Source organism: Oncorhynchus keta, chromosome 3 (assembly GCF_023373465.1).
Source record: "Oncorhynchus keta strain PuntledgeMale-10-30-2019 chromosome 3, Oket_V2, whole genome shotgun sequence".
Lineage (NCBI taxonomy): Eukaryota > Metazoa > Chordata > Actinopteri > Salmoniformes > Salmonidae > Oncorhynchus > Oncorhynchus keta.
In genome coordinates this window covers 25,771,663-25,797,337 of record NC_068423.1, presented here as the reverse complement: position 1 = coordinate 25,797,337, position 25,675 = coordinate 25,771,663, and the positions used below count along the sequence as shown (strand labels likewise).

General features: G+C 46.4%; 1 protein-coding gene and 2 long non-coding RNA genes across 5 annotated transcripts in view; 2 read left to right on the top strand and 1 right to left on the bottom strand.

The window, feature by feature from the left end:
• Positions 1-2,625: 2,625 nt before the first annotated feature.
• LOC118368841 (pantothenate kinase 1-like) overlaps positions 2,626-25,675 on the top strand; it is a 35,544-nt gene continuing 12,494 nt past the window's right edge. The window contains exons 1-4 of the mRNA XM_052494167.1: positions 2,626-2,859; positions 12,334-12,686; positions 13,058-13,311; positions 20,243-20,419. Of these exons, the coding sequence (XP_052350127.1) occupies positions 2,832-2,859; positions 12,334-12,686; positions 13,058-13,311; positions 20,243-20,419 (812 nt within the window). The 5' untranslated portion in view covers positions 2,626-2,831. The remainder of the gene's footprint in view (positions 2,860-12,333; positions 12,687-13,057; positions 13,312-20,242; positions 20,420-25,675) is intronic.
• Positions 16,580-17,002, top strand: LOC127915155 (uncharacterized). The gene is made up of 3 exons (XR_008090386.1): positions 16,580-16,711; positions 16,744-16,811; positions 16,980-17,002. It is a non-coding gene; the product is annotated as an uncharacterized LOC127915155 (long non-coding RNA).
• Positions 16,805-20,236, bottom strand: LOC127915154 (uncharacterized). 3 transcript variants are annotated; one of them, XR_008090385.1, is made up of 4 exons: positions 20,050-20,235; positions 19,891-19,996; positions 19,785-19,837; positions 16,805-19,731 (listed from the first exon to the last, which is right to left on the bottom strand). It is a non-coding gene; the product is annotated as an uncharacterized LOC127915154 (long non-coding RNA). The 3 variants fall into 3 exon arrangements; XR_008090383.1 differs by having other exon boundaries at positions 19,785-19,996; positions 20,050-20,236; XR_008090384.1 differs by having other exon boundaries at positions 16,805-19,678; positions 19,785-19,996.

Here is a 25,675-nt window from a genome sequence, read left to right as displayed (position 1 = left end):
GTGTGTGCCTAGATAAGAACCACTTCAAAAATAAATGTGAGGAGCAATCCCATCAGTTTGTCCTAGCATAGTTTGTGCCAGATCAAAACAGAAGGTAATGATGGCAACACCCAAAGATACACTCTGACAGTTTCGTCACTATATAGGTTACAAAGTATCAATAACTCACCATTTACCTCTGACCCACAGAGATGCACCGGTGTAAACAAAGCTTCATAATCACATGTGAAAAGCAAGGTTTGGGGAAAAAAACGACATGACATAACGAGAAGTAAACAGCTTCTCCATCTGAGTCAGTTTTGACACATATAGGAAAATGTTCATCACAGCCGGTCATGCTGTGTGTTATAAATCATGTCAACATTACTGTCTAGGCTACTCACAGCACGCATGACCATTGCTTAATGCATACCTATAAATATGGCAGAGCCACGGCTGAACGTTGCCTCCAAAGGGAATCACATTTAATAATCTAACAATAATTAGATGACCCATTGCCTAGGCGACTATTCAACTTTTTAGGCATGTACCCTAAATGCTTGGTTGTATTTTCTGTATAGAAGAGGAGCGCATTGCCTGTGTCCCCTGGAGAGGGTAAACGGGTTCGAAGGAGCCATTGTGTGTGACGTAACTAGCTAGCGAACAACCTGGCAGTTCGACTCCGGCGGCGGACTGTAAAAGTGCGATAATGACCGACAGTGACCTCGACCAAACCGTGTTTTAGCGGATAGGTCTTCACACTTTTTAATCAACAGAATAAAAGTTATCGGTACCAAGAGCGGATAAATATGTTCTACCATTTAAGAGCAATTTCATATGAAACACATTTTTTTTTGTATTGAGCGTGCGCGCAGCGTTGCATTTTATTGCATGAGCTAATGTCAGCTATATTGATAGCAGCTCGTTTCCTTTAGCTTGGTACCATCTTATATCATACGTAGCTAGTTAGCTGCAACAATGGATACAGGCAAATCAATTATCGACAAAAAAGGGTCGGGATCGTGTTATGCCAATGGACTACAAAGAGGGTTTCATTCTCAGGCTAGCAACGGTGGATGCAATGCATTCAATTCAAGCGGAAACTGTAGTGGCGGTACGAGCGACGTTGAACACTTCCATTATCTGCATACCGATGACGTCGAAGCCAATGGGTCCTCCCCTGCGAAAAGATGCAGGTTACGAAGAAGAGTTGAATCACTGAAGAGGAACAGACCACGTAAGTTCCGCCGTCAGTGGGTTTTGCAGGTGTATATTTTGCATTTAGTAATTTATGGGTTTTACTCATCAAATGACACAATTACAATATGTTACATTAGGCTACATCAGGGGTTTTCAAAAAATGTTCCTCGGTGACCCTCCCCTCAAGCTATTCCATTCAATCTATTTGAACTCTTCCACTGATATCACATTCACACCTGATGCAACTTGTCAACTACTCAGCAAGCACTTAAATAGGTGAGCTAGTTCAGGGCTATAACATTGTGGAAACTCCTGGCTATCCCGGGGAGATGTTTGAAAACCACTAGGTTACATGGGGTGGGTATAATTGGTGGGACGTTCCAACAATGTATGGAAAGTAGCCTGATCAATTCACTTAGCTGACGAATAGGCACCAACTCACCACGTAGCTTATTCTTAATGTTTGTCCATAGGACACCAGAGTGAAGGTAGACATTTTTTTCAGAATTAAACGTGTGGAATGAAAAACTGAACCAAATTGCCCACTCCCCGGTATCTTATTCTGCCGCTATACAACCTTGTATGCGTTGCTCGTTGGCAACGTTGATACTTATACAGTTTTTGGAAGAGATTCCTGATGGGACGTTCCGTTCCATAAATTATACCCACCCGGTTACATGCACGCTGCGGGTAGTTGAATGCAGAGAAGTTGCATAAATCAGCTGGCCATAGCTATGCATGGAAGATAGTGACATCTTGCATAATCATATGGGTTTGCAAGGCAGCCACGGTGTATTGTACAGTATATACTGTAGGCCTGCCTATATGTTGTCTATAGCTAGGTAGTTGATGGAATCAAACGGGTTCCATCATCAGCTATAGCCTACATTGCTGGCAGTGTAACCGATGTGAAATGCCTAGCTAGTAAGCGGTCACTCGCTCTGAGACCTTGAAGTAGTTGTTCCCCTTGTTCTGCAAGCGCCGCGGCTTTTGTGGAGCGATGGGTAACGATGTTTCGTGGGTGGCTGGTTCGAGCCCAGGTAGGGGCGAGGAGAGGGACTGTTATAGCAGCGCAAATGAACCAAGTCAAATTCCGGGTAACCCATTGTAAATGTGCTTGGCGAATAAAGGCGATTCTGATTCAAGGGACTGCGACCTAATCATGACTGCTTTTGTCTGTCAGCAAACCATTCTATTAAACTTGTTTCTCATAATCTTAAGGATAATGTCCTGGATATTAGCTATTGTTAGTTCCAGCTACGTTGTTTTAGAAACTATGTGACTTCTTTTGTTTTTGCAATGGGTGCACGGTGATTGGTGTCTTCTCAGTCAGAAGTTGTGCTGAAATCGCTCCTGATAAGAAGGCTTGGCGTACTTCGGCCAATTAGCGACCGCCCTCTGTCTCCGCAAGGCTGGGTTAAAGAGCCAGGACACCGCCCCCAAATGTACAAAATTCCCTTTCCCTGGTTTCTAGGATGCTGTTAAAGAAGTTCGAACTTTTAGTCGAAGTCACAGTGCAAAAAAAAGTTGCGTTTTCTTTGCTGTATTAACTGGGGAATCTTAAATAATTGTGAACACTGATCTTAACTTTCCATGCTTGTATTTCTTTCGGGTGTTAATACGTGTTTTTGAATGCACCTGAGTGCATCACGATGAAGCTGAGAAATGTGAAGAAGCCAGGTAAGTTGTTTGCTATTGTTTACATGACAGTGGAATGTCAAGACTCACGAAACTAGAACATTTGACGGGAATCGGGTTAAAGTGTTAATTTGTCAGCGTAGATTACACTTGTTCTCACAATTAGGGCACTTCTGAACTGCCCTTATTGAAACAACAATCTCTGCGACACTGTGAAACAGTCTCTTCGGTGTTGTTGAGCTGAGTTTCTTTCTAGAAAAGACCTAGGGCAAGTTCAGCGGTCCACTGGCTTAGCATGCCAGTCGGCATTCCTCTGCTCCATCTCTAATTGTGTTAGACCTGAGAGAGAGAATTGTCTTCTGTGCCCGAGTTGTCGCGCCAGCCTGGTCTCATAGACTAGACGTAACATAGTACATTTAAATCCGGCATACTCAAATGAGTATGATATGTTACCTTTACATAAGACAAAAGGTTAATTAAGGAAAAAACGAAAGTAGGGTGGTTGGTCGTGAAGGGTGCAATTGGGGCGTCCAATTCGAGGCATTCCTGCATTTGCAGCAACCCCTCATTATACTTTAATTGATCCATTTTTAAGTTAGGACAGGTGTGAGGCGGGGGTGCTCCAGTAAAGTAGGGGTCATTAATGCACAATCATGTTGGATCAATAAACTCCACAGAAGAATGGGCGGAGGTGACAACGGTACAATTCTCTTAACGGTGATGGCAAGCGTTTAGCAGGCGGGAGCGAATTACACAGTGTGTTAGCTTAGCCAGCTAGTCCAAAGGAGGACACTGGTACACAGCGGGCGGGGGTGACATAGTGTCGCTAACTATCAAGCTAGCTATCACACTGTGTCGCTAACTATGAAGCCAGCTCGCACACTGTGTCGCTAACTATCAAGCTAGCTAGCACACTGTCACCCTTGCCTCCCGTCTGCTGTGGTATTGGGAAGGGGTGGACAATGGGGTGCTCGGGGGGGGGGGGGGGGCATTCATGCAGGAACCAATGGGATGCTCGAAGGGGTGGAGGGGTGTTCTTGAAGGAACCAATGCAGATGCTTGATGCCCACATGCAGGAACGCCCTGAATTGCGGGCTGCAGTTGCACACAATTGGGTTAGTCAGGAGTATAACGTGAACGTCTCGCAACCCAAAGGATGCATGTTTGCGTCTCATCGTGGGGAAATTTAGGCTTTTAGCTGATTAGTAACTTTGCAACTACTTTTGAGCTACTTTGCAAATACTTATCATGTTAGCTAACCCTTCCCCAAACTTTAACACTTTAGCCTAACTCTAACCTTAACCCCTAGCCTAGCTAATGTTAGCCTCCTAGCTAACATCAAATTAGAATTTGTAACATATCATGTATTTTGCAAATTCGTAGCATGTTAAAACATACCATATGAATTGTAACATATCATACTAATTGGAGTATCTCAGATTTACATTTACTATGTTATGTTTACCCCTGAGTCCAGGTTGGTTGCACGTCCCCCCTCAAACTTCCCAAGCCTTCTAGCATTAGAAAACATCCCGCGTCCCATGTCTATTTCTATGGGCACAAGCACTGTTCATGACACAAACTATTACCACCTGTCTTGTTGGCGGAGAGAATTTTTAGCAGGTTTTCAAGCTTATTTTCTGCAATTCTACACATTTTGTCACAAGGTGCAGAGAACATTTAGCAGTTTTAAAGCTAATTTTGTTACAATTCTATACATTTTGCCATGTCTAATGTGTATTATGTGATATTTGAGTGGCTCAAACATTACAACAAAATCTATGGTCTAAAAAACATTAGCTGACATTGGCTAGTTTATTTTTGGTAAGTTATACATAGCTCTCTAAGGTATGCAATAACAGACAAGAGGATTCTACCATTACAACTTTCAAGTGTAAATTGAAAACCAGACTGAGTTCATTATTGGGCGCGCACCACAGTTTGGGAACCACTATTTTAGTGGTACCTCAAAAGTGGATTTCAAGTGGAAGCTCCCATCCACACCAGCAGTTAATGTCTTGGTCTTTTCCAGTGTATTATGGTATCAGTATTCCTAATAGGTTTTTTGGAAAGAGCCTAATGTTCACAACGAAGCCTATATGTTGGTTAATAATTAATCCGGTGTTTCAAATCTCAATGGTTATCTTTGGTGCCATTTGATGGGTCTGACCCTGAGATTTTTCACATGCTGATGTTGCAATGCAATTTTAAATACAAACTGAGGCTATAGATGAGCATATCCGTAACACAAAATGTACCTGAATGGTGTGATCAATATCAGTGTAATTATAGAGATTTCAAATCAGCCCTGATTGATCTGAAGTGGAGTAGCCTATTACACAAGATTAATATTGCACATTCAGCTTGGCAATGCCCTCAACATTCTTGCTGAGCTGTGATTTGGATAACCTCAAGTCTAACATTTACCTTTGATTATTTTAGCTATAGGTTATGTACCCAGGGATATTGCATGAAGTATTGCATCAGTTGGTGAAGGAAAACACTCTTTCAATTTTCCTACATCTCAGCTGGCAATGAATTGAACAATAAGCTACTGAAATATTCTGTAACTTTTTAGTATCAGTGAATCATAACACCACAGTAGGTTATTTGGCAGCCACTGCAGAAAATAAAAAATTCTACTCGTATCGGAAAAAAAGTTTGGCTGTATCCACAGTGTAGGCTAACCAATATAACGCATTTCTATAGAGCATCCAGGGAGTAGTGTGAAGTTGACACTGATCAGTTTAGCATTTTCCACACTAATGGGTAAGGTCCGGATTGGGTTTTGGGGAAGCTGATCCTAGATCTGTACCTAGGGGAAACTTCACCCAGGAGCGTGTATCTGACACAGTCAGTGAAGGAAGTGAGGGGGGAACAGCCTATTTTGAAAGTGTGGTTATCTTTGTTTGCACAGAACGGCTCTCATAAAGCGAGATCCCAGATTAGAGACCAGGTACCATCGGTCAGGTACATTTTCTACCACGAGTTGCACTTCACAGATGATTAACATGCTTTGTGGACACTGACACAGGTTTCACTGCTATCTGTAGGTCAATTTTACTTATATATATATATTTTTTAACCTTTTATTCATCAGGAAAAGCCCATTGAGAGGCACTGTTTTGAGACCTGTCCAAGAAGGCATTAGCAATCAACACAACATTATTACACAATACAATACACAATACAATCAACACAACATTACACAATACAATCTACACAATACAATCAACACAACAATACACAATACAATCAACACAACATTACACAATACAATCAACACAACAATACACAATACAATCAACACAACATTACACAATACAATCAACACAACAATACACAATACAATCAACACAACATTACACAATACAATCAACACAACAATACACAATACAATCAACACAACATTACACAATACAATCAACACAACAATACACAATACAATCAACACAACAATACACAATACAATCAACACAACATTACACAATACAATCAACACAACATTACGATCCATTGAAGGTTGGGTTCTGGTCTCCTTGGTTTATAATGGAAATCAAGAGGAAGGTTGGAGTGTGGTAGACTACACCAGGGTTGAACTCCATACCATTTCAATTCCAGTCAATTAAGAAAGTAAACCAAATTCCAACTCTATTCTCACTCACTCAGTCACTCACACTCACACAAAACTCCTACAGCTGGACAGGGCAGGAGTCTCACTGGTGGGATGACTTTCATGTGCTCCCTGAAAAATAATGATTCTACTACCCCCAACTGCCCCTAGCCCTGCTCCCTCCTAAAGAATTATTCTACTACCCCACCTGCCCCTAGCCCTGCTCCCTCCTAAAGAATGATTCTACTACCCCACCTGCCCCTAGCCCTGCTCTCTCATAAAGAATGATTCTACTGCCCCTAGCCCTGCTCTCTCATAAAGAATGATTCTACTGCCCCTAGCCCTGCTCTCTCATAAAGAATGATTCTACTGCCCCTAGCCCTGCTCCCTCATAAAGAATGATTCTACTACCCCACCTGCCCCTAGCCCTGCTCCCTCATAAAGAATGATTCTACTGCCCCTAGCCCTGCTCCCTCATAAAGAATGATTCCACGACCCCACCTGCCCCTAGCCCTGCTCCCTCATAAAGAATGATTCTACTGCCCCTCGCCCTGCTCCCTCATAAAGAATGATTCTACTACCCCACCTGCCCCTAGCCCTGCTCTCTCATAAAGAATGATTCTACTACCCCACCTGCCCCTAGCCCTGCTCCCTCATAAAGAATGATTCTACTACCCCATCTGCCCCTAGCCCTGCTCCCTCCTAAAGAATTATTCTACTACCCCACCTGCCCCTAGCCCTGCTCCCTCATAAAGAATGATTCTACTACCCCACCTGCCCCTAGCCCTGCTCCCCCATAAAGAATGATTCCACTGCCCCACCTGCCCCTAGCCCTGCTCCCTCCTAAAGAATGATTCTACTACCCCACCTGCCCCTAGCCCTGCTCCCTCATAAAGAATTATTCTACTACCCCACCTGCCCCTAGCCCTGCTCCCTCCTAAAGAATGATTCTACTACCCCACCTGCCCCTAGCCCTGCTCCCTCATAAAGAATGATTCTACTACCCCACCTGCCCCTAGCCCTGCTCCCTCATAAAGAATGATTCTACTGCCCCTAGCCCTGCTCTCTCATAAAGAATGATTCTACTGCCCCTAGCCCTGCTCTCTCATAAAGAATGATTCTACTGCCCCTAGCCCTGCTCTCTCATAAAGAATGATTCTACTGCCCCTAGCCCTGCTCTCTCATAAAGAATGATTCTACTGCCCCTAGCCCTGCTCCCTCATAAAGAATGATTCTACTGCCCCTAGCCCTGCTCTCTCATAAAGAATGATTCTACTGCCCCTAGCCCTGCTCCCTCATAAAGAATGATTCTACTGCCCCTAGCCCTGCTCCCTCATAAAGAATGATTCTACTGCCCCTAGCCCTGCTCCCTCATAAAGAATGATTCTACTGCCCCTAGCCCTGCTCCCTCATAAAGAATGATTCTACTGCCCCTAGCCCTGCTCCCTCATAAAGAATGATTCTACTGCCCCTAGCCCTGCTCCCTCATAAAGAATGATTCTACTGCCCCATCTGCCCCTAGCCCTGCTCTCTCATAAAGAATGATTCTACTACCCCACCTGCCCCTAGCCCTGCTCCCTCATAAAGAATGATTCTACTGCCCCTAGCCCTGCTCCCTCATAAAGAATGATTCTACTGCCCCTAGCCCTGCTCCCTCATAAAGAATGATTCTACTGCCCCACCTGCCCCTAGCCCTGCTCTCTCATAAAGAATGATTCTACTACCCCACCTGCCCCTAGCCCTGCTCTCTCATAAAGAATGATTCTACTGCCCCTAGCCCTGCTCCCTCATAAAGAATGATTCTACTGCCCCTAGCCCTGCTCCCTCATAAAGAATGATTCTACTGCCCCTAGCCCTGCTCCCTCATAAAGAATGATTCTACTGCCCCTAGCCCTGCTCCCTCATAAAGAATGATTCTACTGCCCCTAGCCCTGCTCCCTCATAAAGAATGATTCTACTGCCCCTAGCCCTGCTCCCTCATAAAGAATGATTCTACTGCCCCTAGCCCTGCTCCCTCATAAAGAATGATTCTACTGCCCCTAGCCCTGCTCTCTCATAAAGAATGATTCTACTGCCCCTAGCCCTGCTCCCTCATAAAGAATGATTCTACTGCCCCTAGCCCTGCTCCCTCATAAAGAATGATTCTACTGCCCCTAGCCCTGCTCCCTCATAAAGAATGATTCTACTGCCCCTAGCCCTGCTCCCTCATAAAGAATGATTCTACTGCCCCTAGCCCTGCTCCCTCATAAAGAATGATTCTACTGCCCCTAGCCCTGCTCCCTCATAAAGAATGATTCTACTGCCCCTAGCCCTGCTCCCTCATAAAGAATGATTCTACTGCCCCTAGCCCTGCTCCCTCATAAAGAATGATTCTACTGCCCCTAGCCCTGCTCTCTCATAAAGAATGATTCTACTGCCCCTAGCCCTGCTCCCTCATAAAGATTGATTCTACTGCCCCTAGCCCTGCTCCCTCATAAAGATTGATTCTACTGCCCCTAGCCCTGCTCCCTCATAAAGAATGATTCTACTGCCCCTAGCCCTGCTCCCTCATAAAGAATGATTCTACTGCCCCTAGCCCTGCTCTCTCATAAAGAATGATTCTACTACCCCACCTGCCCCTAGCCCTGCTCTCTCATAAAGAATGATTCTACTACCCCACCTGCCCCTAGCCCTGCTCTCTCATAAATAATGATTCTACTGCCCCTAGCCCTGCTCCCTCATAAAGAATGATTCTACTACCCCACCTGCCCCTAGCCCTGCTCCCTCATAAAGAATGATTCTACTACCCCACCTGCCCCTAGCCCTGCTCTCTCATAAAGAATGATTCTACTGCCCCTAGCCCTGCTCTCTCATAAAGAATGATTCTACTGCCCCTAGCCCTGCTCCCTCATAAAGAATGATTCTACTGCCCCTAGCCCTGCTCTCTCATAAAGAATGATTCTACTGCCCCTAGCCCTGCTCCCTCATAAAGAATGATTCTACTACCCCACCTGCCCCTAGCCCTGCTCCCTCATAAAGAATGATTCTACTGCCCCTAGCCCTGCTCTCTCATAAAGAATGATTCTACTACCCCACCTGCCCCTAGCCCTGCTCCCTCATAAAGAATGATTCTACTACCCCACCTGCCCCTAGCCCTGCTCCCTCATAAAGAATGATTCTACTACCCCACCTGCCCCTAGCCCTGCTCCCTCATAAAGAATGATTCTACTACCCCACCTGCCCCTAGCCCTGCTCCCTCCTAAAGAATTATTCTACTACCCACCTGCCCCTAGCCCTGCTCCCTCATAAAGAATGATTCTACTGCCCCTAGCCCTGCTCTCTCATAAAGAATGATTCTACTACCCCACCTGCCCCTAGCCCTGCTCCCTCCTAAAGAATGATTATACTACCCCACCTGCCCCTAGCCCTGCTCTCTCATAAAGAATGATTCTACTGCCCCTAGCCCTGCTCCCTCATAAAGAATGATTCTACTACCCCACCTGCCCCTAGCCCTGCTCTCTCATAAAGAATGATTCTACTGCCCCTAGCCCTGCTCTCTCATAAAGAATGATTCTACTGCCCCACCTGCCTCTAGCCCTGCTCCCTCATAAAGAATGATTCTACTGCCCCTAGCCCTGCTCCCTCCTAAAGAATGATTCTACTACCCCACCTGCCCCTAGCCCTGCTCCCTCATAAAGAATGATTCTACTACCCCACCTGCCCCTAGCCCTGCTCTCTCATAAAGAATGATTCTACTGCCCCTAGCCCTGCTCCCTCATAAAGAATGATTCTACCCCCACCTGCCCCTAGCCCTGCTCTCTCATAAAGAATGATTCTACTGCCCCTAGCCCTGCTCTCTCATAAAGAATGATTCTACTGCCCCACCTGCCCCTAGCCCTGCTCCCTCCTAAAGAATGATTCTACTGCCCCTAGCCCTGCTCCCTCCTAAAGAATGATTCTACTACCCCTAGCCCTGCTCTCTCATAAAGAATGATTCTACTGCCCCTAGCCCTGCTCCCTCATAAAGAATGATTCTACTGCCCCTAGCCCTGCTCTCTCATAAAGAATGATTCTACTACCCCACCTGCCCCTAGCCCTGCTCCCTCATAAAGAATGATTCTACTACCCCACCTGCCCCTAGCCCTGCTCCCTCATAAAGAATGATTCTACTACCCCACCTGCCCCTAGCCCTGCTCTCTCATAAAGAATGATTCTACTACCCCACCTGCCCCTAGCCCTGCTCTCTCATAAAGAATGATTCTACTACCCCACCTGCCCCTAGCCCTGCTCTCTCATAAAGAATGATTCTACTACCCCACCTGCCCCTAGCCCTGCTCCCTCATAAAGAATGATTCTACTACCCCACCTGCCCCTAGCCCTGCTCCCTCATAAAGAATGATTCTACTACCCCACCTGCCCCTAGCCCTGCTCCCTCATAAAGAATGATTCTACTACCCCACCTGCCCCTAGCCCTGCTCTCTCATAAAGATTGATTCTACTGCCCCTAGCCCTGCTCCCTCATAAAGATTGATTCTACTGCCCCTAGCCCTGCTCCCTCATAAAGAATGATTCTACTGCCCCTAGCCCTGCTCCCTCCTAAAGAATGATTCCTCTACTCGGAAGGCTGGTTTGCCTCTCATCTAGTAATCCTTCAACCTAAGGAAAGCTTGGAACGGTAGGCCCTGGTCTCATTCAGTCAGTTGTTATGGTTAGGTCCTTCAACCTAAGGAAAGCTTGGAACGGTAGGCCCTGGTCTCATTCAGTCAGTTGTTAGGGTTAGGTCCTTCAACCTAAGGAAAGCTTGGAACGGTAGGCCCTGGTCTCATTCAGTCAGTTGTTAGGGTTAGGCCCTTCAAGCTAAGGAAAGGTTGTAGCAATAGACCTTGGTGTCACTATCAGTTGAGGGTTCACTTCCCAGTCTGTTTTCATGGAATCCTATCAGGTATGGTATAACCCGTTCTGGCAGATTGTTATATAATCACTTTATAGAAGTCTTGCACACTAATAAACTCTGGGAGTCATAATCTCAACGTGGACTTTGCTTCTTGTCAGGCAGTGACTCTCCTAAACCTAGATATGACATCTGATCAGCAAAGAGGCCTCATTCTATGATGCATCTCAATGAATGTTAGGCCCTGTAATCCCCCCAAAAAGAAAAACACCACCACTTCAGGCAAAATAGAAAATATTCATCTTGAAATCAGGTTTCCATGGAAACTTGAGGTCTGTAGCTGTGGAACCTACAGTGGCCGGGTAGTCTACAGGTGGAGTAAATGTTCTATTTTATTTACTCCACCTATCTGCCTGGTCTGCATGCGTAAGCGAACAGATGTACAAATAAAAACAACTTAAAATGGCACCACCAGCCACTCAAATATCTCAAATCAGATGATGGGACACAATGTAGAGGCAAACTTAAAAAAAAAAAAAATACTGTCGCTGTCTTGCTTTCCAACTAAGTACATGGAAAATTGGCACAAACCTGGGCCTATCTATACCTTAGGGCCTTTGTCACAGTAAAGCAAATAATATTGATGATAGATCTAAGGCTAACCCAGAAGACCGATATTGGACCCATTCCACCACCATGACTGGCCTTACCAGGAACAAGGAAATCTTCTCTCTCTCTCTCTCTCTCTCTCTCTTACGCAGAACTAGTTCACCTCGGTCACATGGCCGTCTGACCTGTGCAATAGGCCGAGTCACAGCCTCCTGAAATCTCAAGTGTGTTCCTATGACAACAGTTGTCCTATTATTGCGTGGTATTTTAGCTGACATTTAAATGCAGGCCGACGGGTTACTGCCTGAGGACTGGGTTGGTGCTTTGACTCTTGACAACACTTCAGTTTGCTGAAAAGACAGGGAAAACAACGTGGTAATAACACCTTCGATTTGATTATGTATCTCACGCTTTGCGTTGACAGCCTTCCCCTGGTTTGGGATGGACATCGGCGGTACTCTGGTGAAGCTGGTCTACTTCGAGCCTAAGGACATCACGGCGGAGGAGGAACAGGAAGAGGTGGAAAACCTGAAGAGCATCCGCCGCTACCTGACCTCCAACACGGCGTACGGGAAGACGGGCGTCCGAGATGTCCACCTGGAACTGAAGAACCTGACCATGTGCGGTCGGACGGGCAACCTGCATTTCATCCGCTTCCCCACGCAGGCCATGCATCGCTTCATCCAGATGGGCAGCGACAAGAACTTCTCCAGCCTCCACACCACGCTCTGCGCCACTGGTGGAGGGGCCTACAAGTTTGAGAACGACTTCAGAACGGTGAGTGATCGGGAGAATCTCCTTTTGGGCAAAAGACCGTCCTCGAATTCTCTGTTCTCTCTCTCCTCTGTGACCCGGAGACCGGTAAGTGGTCAAGGAGAGCGTCAATACGTTAGTTTAAATAAAAAATTAAAACAGTGGGTTCTGGACTTTTTGAGCCCTGTGCTTTGACTGTACCAGTGTTGCGAAAACATGGTGTGCTGTCATAAACTTCACTGTGCTTCTCTGTGGCCCCACACCTGCTTTCTTATATAACCAGTCATTAACCCTGACTGCTGTTTGCTTTTATGCACATGCTGAGATTTTACTCTGCATGATTTGCCTCACGCCACTTTCTGTCACTCTCCCTACCATACCCCCCCCCTCTACAGATGGCTGATTTAGAGCTGTTGAAGCTGGATGAGCTTGACTGTCTGATTCACGGCCTGCTCTATGTGGACTCCGTGAGCTTCAACGGCCACCCTCAGTGTTACTACTTGGAGAACCCGTCAGACACCCAGAACAGCGTGAAGACCCCGTGCAGTCTGGCCGACCCGTTCCCTATGCTGCTGGTTAACATTGGATCTGGGGTTAGCATCCTGGCTGTGTACTCCAAAGACGACTACAAACGGGTCACCGGTACCAGGTAAAGAACAGAGCAAAAAAACGGATTATATTTGACATTTTTAAACGCCTTGAAGGTCAACATTTTATGGTTGTGTTTAACATCTGAAATGTTTAGGCTATTATAAGGACAGGGCTGTTCACTAGTGCCAATTCAAAATCAGTTTTTTTTTCATCAGCAGTGAACTGGTTTTCCCAGGTGAATGACCCAAATAAACAGTTTCATAGCATTAGCGGGTGTCATTGCACAGAAAGGAACTGTCTTCTTCATAAGAAGAGAGACTCGTCCTACGTTGTCATGTCAACAGAGATTACAGAGGAAAAGCAAGTCATTTACAACTGCTGTTTGTCATTCCCTTTATGCTGTTGTTTTTTTTTTTTTGTAGTTGCATTGTGACTCACAATGAATAATAGTTAGTCCGCTTTACTGTTATTAGCAAGGCAGGTTGAACAACGTCTACGACAGAACAGGAAGTGCTGTATGTGCACCGTGTTCCCTAGACAGTAGGTAGTGTCTGTCTGTCTGCTCGTTGCACAAGGACAGTCTATATTTACACCAGTTCAACCTTGGCACGTCTCTGAATAGAACACAGCACTGGGGTGAAACAGAGCTCCTGCTGGTGTTTACAGTGCCTACAGAAAGTATTCAGACCCCTTGACTTATTCCACATTTTGTTGTGTTACAGCCATACCCATCTACACACAAATACCCCATAATAACAGTGAAAACAAGTTTTTCGATTAAACATTTTTTTTTAGGCAAATTTATTGAAAATGAAATACAGATTATTCCACACCTCTGAGTCAATACTTTGAGGAGTCTTGGTTGTGTCTGCATCAGCTTTGCTCACATCTGGATTTGGGGTTTTGTCCCATTCGTCTTTGCAGATTTGCACAATTTCTGTTAAATTAGATGGGGAGCGAGGGGTGGGGAGTGGTGGTGAACAGCATGGGGAGTGGAGGTGAACAGCATGGGGAGTGGAGGTGAACAGCATGGGGAGTGGAGGTGAACAGCATGGGGAGGGAGGTGGAGGTGGGGAAGGTGGGGACAGCATGGGGAGTGGAGGTGGGGACAGCATGGGGAGTGGAGGTGAACAGCATGGGGAGTGGAGGTGAACAGCATGGGGAGTGGAGGTGAACAGCATGGGGAGTGGAGGTGAACAGCATGGGGGAGTGGAGGTGGTGGTGAACAGCATGGGGAGTGGAGGTGAGTGGGAGGTGAACAGCATGGGGAGTGGAGGTGAACAGCATGGGGAGTGGAGGTGAACAGCATGGGGAGTGGAGGTGGGGAGTGGAGGTGAACAGCATGGGGAGTGGAGGTGAACAGCAGCATGGGGAGTGGAGGTGAACAGCATGGGGAGTGGAGGTGAACAGCATGGGGAGTGGAGGTGGGGGGAGTGGAGTGGGGAGTGGAGGTGAACAGCATGGGGAGTGGAGGTGAACAGCATGGGGAGTGGAGGTGAACAGCATGGGGAGTGGAGGTGAACAGCATGGGGAGTGGAGGTGAACAGCATGGGGAGTGGAGGTGAACAGCATGGGGAGTGGAGGTGAACAGCATGGGGAGTGGAGGTGAACAGCATGGGGAGTGGAGGTGAACAGCATGGGGAGTGGAGGTGAACAGCATGGGGAGTGGAGGTGAACAGCATGGGGAGTGGAGGTGAACAGCATGGGGAGTGGAGGTGAACAGCATGGGGAGTGGAGGTGAACAGCATGGGGAGTGGAGGTGAACAGCATGGGGAGTGGAGGTGAACAGCATGGGGAGTGGAGGTGAACAGCATGGGGAGTGGAGGTGAACAGCATGGGGAGTGGAGGTGAACAGCATGGGGAGTGGAGGTGAACAGCATGGGGAGTGGAGGTGAACAGCATGGGGAGTGGAGGTGAACAGCATGGGGAGTGGAGGTGAACAGCATGGGGAGTGGAGGTGAACAGCATGGGGAGTGGAGGTGAACAGCATGGGGAGTGGAGGTGAACAGCATGGGGAGTGGAGGTGAACAGCATGGGGAGTGGTGGTGAACAGCATGGGGAGTGGAGGTGAACAGCATGGGGAGTGGAGGTGAACAGCATGGGGAGTGGAGGTGAACAGCATGGGGAGTGGAGGTGAACAGCATGGGGAGTGGAGGTGAACAGCAATCTTTAAGTCTTTCCAAATGATTTTTTTTTTTAGCTTTCAATTAAACTGCCTTATGGAATTATTCAGACGCCTGGACTTATTCCACATTTTGTTACAGACATTTTGTATTCAAAATGGATTAAATATATTTTTGTAAATCTCACCCATCTACACACAATACCCCATAATGAGTAAGTGAAAACCTGTTTTAACAATGAAATACAGAAGTATCTCATTTAAATATGTATTATTTTACACTCCCCTGAGTCAATACTTTCTTTCTGGGTAAGTTTCTAAGAGCTTTCCACACCTGGGTTGTACAACATTGGCCCATTTTGTCATTTCAAAATTCTTCAAGCTCTTTCAAATTGGTTGTTGATCATTGCTAGACAACCATTTCCAGGTCTTGCCATAGATCGAAGTAATTGAAGTCAAAACTAACTCGGACGCTCAGGACCATTCACTGTCATCTTGTAGATTTGGCCTTGTGTTTTAGGTTATTTTCTTGCTGAAAGGTGAATTCATCTTCCAGTGTCTGGTGGAAAGCAGACTGAACCAGGTTTTCCTCTAGGATTTAGCCTGTGCTTAGCTCCATTCCGTTCATTTTTTTTTTTTATCTTGAAAAACTCCCCCAGTCCTTAACGATTATAAGCATACCCATAACATGATGCAACCACCACTATGGAGATGTGGTACTCGGTAATATGTTTTTTGGATTTGCCCCAAACATAACACCTTTGTATTCAGGACAAAAAGTTAGTTGCTTTTACACATTTTCTTGCAGTATTACTTTAGTGCCTTGTTGCAAATATGATGCACTTTTTTGAATATTTGTTTTCTGTACAGGTTTCCTTTTCCCTCTGTCATTTAGGTTAATATTGTGGAGTAACTACAATGTTGTTGATCCATCCTCAGTTTTCTCCTATCACAGCCATTAAACTCTAACTTCCTCTTTTTTAAGGCACCACTGGCCTCATGGTGAAATCCCTGAGCGGTTTCCTTCCTCTCCGGCAACTGAGTTAGAAAGGATGCCTGTATCTTTGTCGTGACTGGTGTATTGATTAGGGATGCAACGGTACAGTGGGCACACGGTTCGGTATGTATCATGGTTTGTGGGCCATAGTGCGGTTTCGGTATCTTTATATTTAAGAAAAGTGTGCGCTTGTATGACTCTCATACAGGGGACGAGTTTGCAACACATCGCTCTTCATCTCCCGACCCAGTACGTGAACCGTCACAGTGAGATAGCGTCCAGAACATAGTGAACCGTCAGAGAGATAGCGTCCAGAACATAGTGAACCGTCACAGAGAGGTAGCTCCAGAACATAGTGAACCGTCAGAGAGGTAGCTTCCAGAACATAGTGAACCGTCAGAGAGGTAGCTTCCAGAACATAGTGAACCGTCACAGAGAGGTAGCTTCAGAACATAGTGAACCGTCACAGAGAGGTAGCTCCAGAACATAGTGAACCGTCACAGAGAGGTAGCTCCAGAACATAGTGAACCGTCACAGAGAGGTAGCTCCAGAACATAGTGAACCGTCAGAGAGGTAGCTCCAGAACATAGTGAACCGTCACAGAGAGGTAGCTCCAGAACATAGTGAACCGTCACAGAGAGGTAGCTCCAGAACATAGTGAACCGTCACAGATGTAGCTTTGAGTTGCTCTGGAGGTCCAACTATCAGTGGAGAGAGAGCTAGAAAGGGTGTCTGTGTCAATTGCTTTTCAATGTCTCTCTATGATGTTTCATATAGTTTGGGAATTACTTTGCTGCTGAAATGTGTGCGGGAGGGGACATTGTAACCTGTTTTTTTTTTTTAAATGAATCAGGTGACGAAATCCCGGGTCAGTAACCACCGAACAGGGCTGCAAATCTGCTATGTTTACTGCCACTGCTTTAGATTATTTCTTTATGTTTTTATGAATTTGTCGTAAATTGTTGGACGGCAGCAGGGAGAGATTGTTGTGTTTTTGCTAACGAGTGATCTCGCCTTGCTCCATCTGCAAGGGATACGTCTGGGTGATGGCCACGTAAATGACATGTTAAAAGTGTTTCCACTCGAGTAGCCGACAGTGGCAAAGCAACGCTTGCAGACGGTACTTTGTTTGCTTACGGTCTTCGTACCCCCGTCGTCGTTTTGAACGCCGAACCCAAAATGTTCCCACACAGTGGATTTGAAAGACGCCGGTGACTCTTCAAATGCGCTTCTCTCTGTCTCATTAGCGCTCGCCATTGTCGCGTTGGCGCTGAGAAAATATTTGTTTTTAGTTTATTCATGGGGCCCCTTTAGGGAGGTTTCCTCGTGAGATGTCATTGCAAATCGTCCATTGGTTGTTTAAGGGGGAAAGGGTTGCTGTCACTGTGGTTACCACATTTTGAGACATTGCTGTGGAGTAAAGTTTGTCAGCACTCAGGAGAAACGATCTGGGGCTCCAAGCAGTTGCCTGCCAAGCCTGTTCACAAGCTGCGCGTCTGGTTCTGTGGATCTGAATATACGACGTGCGTGTAGTCTGCAGCGCAATAAACAAGTTTAGGAAATGATAGGAAAATGACAGGCATATCATAATTCCGTGGTTCACGTATGCGTATTGAACCGTAGGGGGCGTACCGACCAGTTCGACAACATACTGTGTACCGTTGCATCTCTAGTCTTGATACACCATCCAAAGTGTAATGAATAACTTCACCATACTCAAATGAATATGCAATGTCTACTTTTTATTTTATTTTTTACTCATTTACCAATAGGTGCCCTTCTTTGCTAGACATTGGAAAACCTCCCTGGTCTTTGTGGTTTAATCTGTTTGAAATTCACTGCTCGACCTTACTGATAATTGTATGTGTGTGGTACAGAGATGAGGTAGTCATTAAAAAATCATGTTAAACACTATTCATGCACACAGTGTGAGTCCATGCAACTAATTATGTGACTTGTTAAGCACATTTGTACTCCTGAACTTAAGGCTTTCTGTGACTTTAGGGGTTGAATACTTATTGATTCAAGACATTTCAGCTTTTCATTTGTAAAGACTTCCACTTGGACATTACGGGGTATTGTTTGTAGGCCAGGGACACAACATTCTCAATTGAATCCATTTTAAATTCCCGGCTGTAACACAACAAAATGTGGAAAATATTTTCTGAATACACTGTAGCTCTTTCAAAGAAGGATAACTTTGCTGTATTGGTAAAAGTGTTTGGGTAACCAAGGAGAGCCTGGTGGTCTTGTGACTGTTCCCCATGGCCCTGTGACTGTTCCCCATGGCCCTGTGACTGTTCCCCATGGCCCTGTGACTGTTCCCCATGGCCCTGTGACTGTTCCCCCATGGCCCTGTGACTGTTCCCCCATGGCCCTGTGACTGTTCCCCATGGCCCTGTGACTGTTCCCCCATGGCCCTGTGACTGTTCCCCCATGGCCCAGTGACTGTTCCCCCATGGCCCTGTGACTGTTCCCCCATGGCCCTGTGACTGTTCCCCCATGGCCCTGTGACTGTTCCCCATGGCCCTGTGACTGTTCCCCCATGGCCCTGTGACTGTTCCCCCATGGCCCTGTGACTGTTTCCCCATGGCCCTGTGACTGTTTCCCCATGGCCCTGTGACTGTTTCCCCATGGCCCTGTGACTGTTTCCCCATGGCCCTGTGACTGTTTCCCCATGGCCCTGTGACTGTTTCCCCATGGCCCTGTGACTGTTTCCCCATGGCCCTGTGACTGTTTCCCCATGGCCCTGTGACTGTTCCCCCATGGCCCTGTGACTGTTCCCCCATGGCCCTGTGACTGTTCTTGGGGTCAGCTTACAGTTCCTATGGGACCTGTTCTACCTACCCCCACTAACTCTCCCCGTCCCAGGCTGAGAAGAGACTCCTTTTTAGGCCTCTGCTGTACATTTAATTTAGGGCCCCTTTCAATGACCCTTCCTCAGCATAAGGGATGAAACCCTAACTTTTAAGCACGCATGGGTGTAACTACAAAATGTCACACATTTCCCATTGATGTCAATGCATTCAAGTATAATGTGCATGTCTCAGGTTAGGTTTCAACCTTGAGTGGAAAAATAAGATACTTCCTGGTCCTTAGGCTTTTGCTGGAGACTCTTTTCCATATACACAAGTGTTCTGATTTCTTATTCTATGGTCCATTCAGTTTCCTTGAAGCTGCCTCTCTCCCTTTAACTCTGTTTCAACAATCCCATTCTCTGTGTCCTCCTCTGTGTCTTGGTGGGGGTACGTTCCTGGGCCTGAACCCATTCTGTGTCCTCCTCTCTGTCTTGGTGGGGGTACGTTCCTGGGCCTGAACCCATTCTGTGTCCTCCTCTCTGTCTTGGTGGGGGTACGTACCTGGGCCTGAACCCATTCTGTGTCCTCCTCTCTGTCTTGGTGGGGGTACGTACCTGGGCCTGAACCCATTCTGTGTCCTCCTCTCTGTCTTGGTGGGGGTACGTTCCTGGGCCTGAACCCATTCTGTGTCCTCCTCTCTGTCTTGGTGGGGGTACGTACCTGGGCCTGAACCCATTCTTTGTCCTCCTCTCTGTCTTGGTGGGGGTACGTTCCTGGGCCTGAACCCATTCTGTGTCCTCCTCTCTGTCTTGGTGGGGGTACGTTCCTGGGCCTGAACCCATTCTGTGTCCTCCTCTCTGTCTTGGTGGGGGTACGTACCTGGGCCTGAACCCATTCTGTGTCCTCCTCTCTGTCTTGGTGGGGGTACGTTCCTGGGCCTGAACCCATTCTGTGTCCTCCTCTCTGTCTTGGTGGGGGTACGTACCTGGGCCTGAACCCATTCTGTGTCCTCCTCTCTGTCTTGGTGGGGGTACGTACCTGGGCCTGATCCCTTCCTCTGTCTTCCTCTCAGTCTTGGTGGGGGTACGTTCCTGGGCCTGTGCTGCTTGCTGACGGGGTGTGAGACGTTTGAAGAGGCGCTGGATATGGCTAGCAGAGGGGACAGCAGCAATGTGGACAAGCTGGTGAAGGATATCTACGGAGGAGACTATGAGCGTTTCAGCCTCCAAGGATCTGCTGTGGCCTCCAGGTGAGCAAAGGACCACTAAGTACTGGGACATCATACTGGATATACCATGATAATATATATACCATTCTATCTACCATGATAATAATACACTGAGTGTGCAAAACATTAAGAACACCTGCTCTTTCCATAAGACCGACTAGGTGAATCCAGGTGAACGCTATGATCCCTTATTGATGTGTACTTGTTAAATCCACTTTAAATCAGTGTAGATTAAGGGGAGGAGACGGGTTGAGGAAGGATTGTTACGTTTTCAGCCCATTGAGACATATATGTGTGCCATTCAGAGGTTAATGGGCAAGTTAAAACATATAGGTGGTGGTATGTGTGGTATGTATGGTAGTAGGTGGTATGTATGGTAGTAGGTGGTATGTATGGTAGTAGGTGGTATGTATGGTAGTGGTATGGTAGTAGGTGGTATGTATGGTAGTGGTATGTATGGTAGTAGGCGGTATGTATGGCAGTAGGTGGTATGTATGGCAGTAGGTGGTATGTATGGTAGTGTATGGTAGTAGGTGGTATGTATGGTAGTGGTATGTACGGTAGTAGGTGGATTGTATGGTAGTGGTATGTACGGTAGTAGGTGGCATGTATGGCAGTAGGTGGTATGTATGGCAGTGGTATGGTAGTAGGTGGTATGTATGGCAGTAGGTGGTATGTATGGTAGTAGGTGGTATGTATGGTAGTAGGCGGTATGTATGGTAGTAGGTGGTATGTATGGTAGTGGTATGTACGGTAGTAGGTGGTATGTATGGCAGTAGGTGGTATGTATGGCAGTGGTATGGTAGTAGGTGGTATGTATGGTAGTAGGCGGTATGTATGTACGGTAGTAGGTGGTATGTATGGTAGTGGTATGTACGGTAGTAGGTGGATTGTATGGTAGTGGTATGTACGGTAGTAGGTGGCATGTATGGCAGTAGGTGGTATGTATGGCAGTAGGTGGTATGTATGGTAGTGGTATGTACGGTAGTAGGTGGATTGTATGGTAGTGGTATGTACGGTAGTAGGTGGCATGTATGGCAGTAGGTGGTATGTATGGCAGTGGTATGGTAGTAGGTGGTATGTATGGTAGTAGGCGGTATGTATGGTAGTAGGCGGTATGTATGGTAGTAGGCGGTATGTATGGTAGTGGTATGTACGGTAGTAGGTGGATTGTATGGTAGTGGTATGTACGGTAGTAGGTGGTATGTATGGCAGTAGGTGGTATGTATGGCAGTGGTATGGTAGTAGGCGGTATGTATGGTAGCAGGCGGTATGTATGGTAGCAGGCGGTATGTGTGGTATGTATGGTAGTAGGCGGTATGTATGGTAGTGGTATGTATGGCAGTAGGTGGTATGTATGGCAGTAGGTGGTATGTATGGCAGTAGGTGGTATGTATGGCAGTGGTATGTACGGTAGTAGGTGGTATGTATGGCAGTGGTATGGTAGTAGGTGGTATGTATGGCAGTAGGTGGTATGTATGGTAGTAGGTGGTATGTATGGTAGTGGTATGTACGGTAGTAGGTGGTATGTATGGTAGTGGTAGGTGGTGGATGTATGGCAGTGGTATGGTAGTAGGTGGTATGTATGGTAGTAGGTGGTATGTATGGTAGTGGCGGTATGTGTGGTATGTATGGTAGTAGGCGGTATGTATGGTAGTAGGCGGTATGTGTGGTATGTATGGTAGTAGGCGGTATGTATGGTAGTAGGCGGTATGTATGGTAGTGGTATGTGTGGTATGTATGGTAGTAGGTGGTATGTATGGCAGTAGGTGGTATGTATGGCAGTAGGTGGTATGTATGGCAGTAGGTGGTATGTATGGCAGTAGGTGGTATGTATGGTGGTGGTATGTATGGCAGTGGTATGGTAGTAGGTGGTATGTATGGTAGTAGGTGGTATGTATGGCAGTGGTATGGTAGTAGGTGGTATGTATGGCAGTAGGTGGTATGTATGGCAGTGGTATGGTAGTAGGTGGTATGTATGGTAGTAGGCGGTATATATGGTAGTGGTACGTACGGTAGTAGGTGGTATGTATGGTAGTGGTATGGTAGTAGGTGGTATGTATGGTATGTATGGTAGTAGGTGGTATGTATGGTAGTAGGTGGTATGTATGGTAGTAGGTGGTATGTATGGTAGTGGTACGTACGGTAGTAGGTGGTATGTATGGTAGTGGTATGGTGGTATGTGTGGTATGTATGGTAGTAGGTGGTATGTATGGTAGTAGGCGGTATGTATGGTAGTGGTACGTACGGTAGTAGGTGGTATGTATGGTAGTGGTATGTATGGTAGTAGGTAGTATGTATGGTTGTGGTATGGTAGTAGGTGGTATGTATGGTAGTAGGTGGTATGTATGGTAGTGGTACGTACGGTAGTAGGTGGTATGTATGGTAGTGGTATGGTAGTAGGCGGTATGTATGGTAGTAGGTGGTATGTATGGTTGTGGTATGTATGGCAGTAGGTGGTATGTATGGCAGTAGGTGGTATGTATGGTAGTAGGTGGTATGTATGGTAGTGTATGGTAGTAGGTGGTATGTATGGTAGTGGTATGTACGGTAGTAGGTGGATTGTATGGTAGTGGTATGTACGGTAGTAGGTGGTATGTATGGCAGTGGTATGGTAGTAGGTGGTATGTATGGTAGTACGTGGTATGTATGGTAGTAGGTGGTATGTATGGTAGTGGTATGGTAGTAGGTGGTATGTGTGGTATGTATGGTAGTGGTACGTATGGTAGTAGGTGGTATGGTAGTAGGTGGTATGTGTGGTATGTATGGTAGTGGTGTGGTATGTGTGGTAGTAGGTGGTATGTATGGTAGTGGTGTGGTATGTGTGGTAGTAGGTGGTATGTGTGGTAGTAGGTGGTATGTATGGTAGTGGTATGTACGGTAGTAGGTGGTATGTATGGCAGTGGTATGGTAGTAGGTGGTATGTATGGTAGTACGTGGTATGTATGGTAGTGGTATGGTAGTAGGTGGTAGTAGGTGGTATGTATGGTAGTGGTATGGTAGTAGGTGGTATGTATGGTAGTAGGTGGTATGTATGGTAGTGGTACGTACGGTAGTAGGTGGTATGTGTGGTAGTAGGTGGTATGTATGGTAGTGGTATGGTAGTAGGTGGTATGTATGGTCGTAGGTGGTATGTATGGTAGTAGGCGGTATGTATGGTAGTAGGTGGTATGTATGGTAGTGGTACGTACGGTAGTAGGTGGTATGTATGGTAGTAGGCGGTATGTATGGTAGTAGGTGGTATGTATGGTAATGGTACGTACAGTAGTAGGTGGTATGTATGGCAGTAGGTGGTATGTATGGCAGTAGGTGGTATGTATGGCAGTAGGTGGTATGTATGGTAGTAGGCGGTATGTATGGTAGTAGGTGGTATGTATGGTAGTGGTACGTACGGTAGTAGGTGGTATGTGTGGTAGTAGGTGGTATGTATGGTAGTGGTATGGTAGTAGGTGGTATGTATGGTAGTAGGCGGTATGTATGGTAGTAGGCGGTATGTATGGTAGTAGGTGGTATGTATGGTAGTGGTACGTACGGTAGTAGGTGGTATGTGTGGTAGTAGGTGGTATGTATGGTAGTGGTATGGTAGTAGGCGGTATGTATGGTAGTAGGTGGTATGTATGGTAATGGTATGTATGGCAGTAGGTGGTATGTATGGCAGTAGGTGGTATGTATGGCAGTAGGTGGTATGTATGGCAGTAGGTGGTATGTATGGCAGTAGGCGGTATGTATGGCAGTAGGCGGTATGTATGGCAGTAGGCGGTATGTATGGCAGTAGGCGGTATGTATGGTAGTAGGCGGTATGTACGGTAGTAGGTGGATTGTATGGTAGTGGTATGTACGGTAGTAGGTGGTATGTATGGTAGTAGGTGGTATGTATGGTAGTAGGCGGTATGTATGGTAGTAGGTGGTATGTACGGTAGTAGGTGGTATGTATGGTAGTGGTATGGTAGTAGGTGGTATATGTGGTATGTATGGTAGTAGGCGGTATGTATGGTAGTGGTACGTACGGTAGTAGGTGGTATGTATGGTAGTGGTACGTACGGTAGTAGGTGGTATGTATGGTAGTGGTACGTACGGTAGTAGGTGGTATGTACGGTAGTAGGTGGTATGTATGGTAGTGGTACGTACGGTAGTAGGTGGTATGTGTGGTATGTATGGTAGTAGGCGGTATGTATGGTAGTAGGCGGTATGTATGGTAGTAGGTGGTATGTATGGTAGTGGTACGTACGGTAGTAGGTGGTATGTATGGTAGTGGTGTGGTAGTAGGTGGTATGTGTGGTAGTAGGTGGTATGTGTGGTAGTGGTGTGGTATGTATGGTAGTAGGTGGTATGTGTGGTATGTATGGTAGTGGTACGTACGGTAGTAGGCGGTACGTACGGTAGTAGGCGGTATGTATGGTAGTAGGCGGTATGTATGGTAGTAGGCGGTATGTATGGTAGTAGGCAGTATGTATGGTAGTAGGTGGTATGTATGGTAGTGGTACGTACGGTAGTAGGTGGTATGTGTGGTATGTATGGTAGTAGGCGGTACGTACGGTAGTAGGTGGTATGTATGGTAGTGGTATGGTAGTAGGTGGTATGTGTGGTAGTAGGTGGTATGTATGGTAGTGGTGTGGTATGTATGGTAGTGGTGTGGTATGTATGGTAGTAGGTGGTATGTGTGGTAGTAGGTGGTACGTACGGTAGTAGGCGGTACGTACGGTAGTAGGCGGTACGTATGGTAGTAGGCGGTATGTATGGTAGTAGGCGGTATGTATGGTAGTAGGCAGTATGTATGGTAGTAGGTGGTATGTGTGGTAGTGGTACGTACGGTAGTAGGTGGTATGTGTAGTAGGTGGTATGTATGGTAGTGGTACGTACGGTAGTAGGTGGTATGTATGGTAGTGGTACGTACGGTAGTAGGTGGTATGTATGGTAGTGGTATGGTAGTAGGTGGTATGTACGGTAGTAGGTGGTATGTATGGTAGTGGTATGGTAGTAGGTGGTATGTATGGTAGTAGGTGGTACGTATGGTAGTAGGAGGTATGTGTGGTATGGTAGTAGGTGTTATGTGTGGTAGTGGTACGTACGGTAGTAGGTGGTATGTATGGTAGTGGTATGGTAGTAGGTGGTATGTATGGTAGTGGTACGTATGGTAGTAGGTGGTATGTATGGTAGTGGTACGTACGGTAGTAGGTGGTATGTATGGTAGTGGTACGTACGGTAGTAGGTGGTATGTATGGTATGTATGGTAGTGGTATGGTAGTAGGTGGTATGTATGGTAGTGGTATGGTAGTA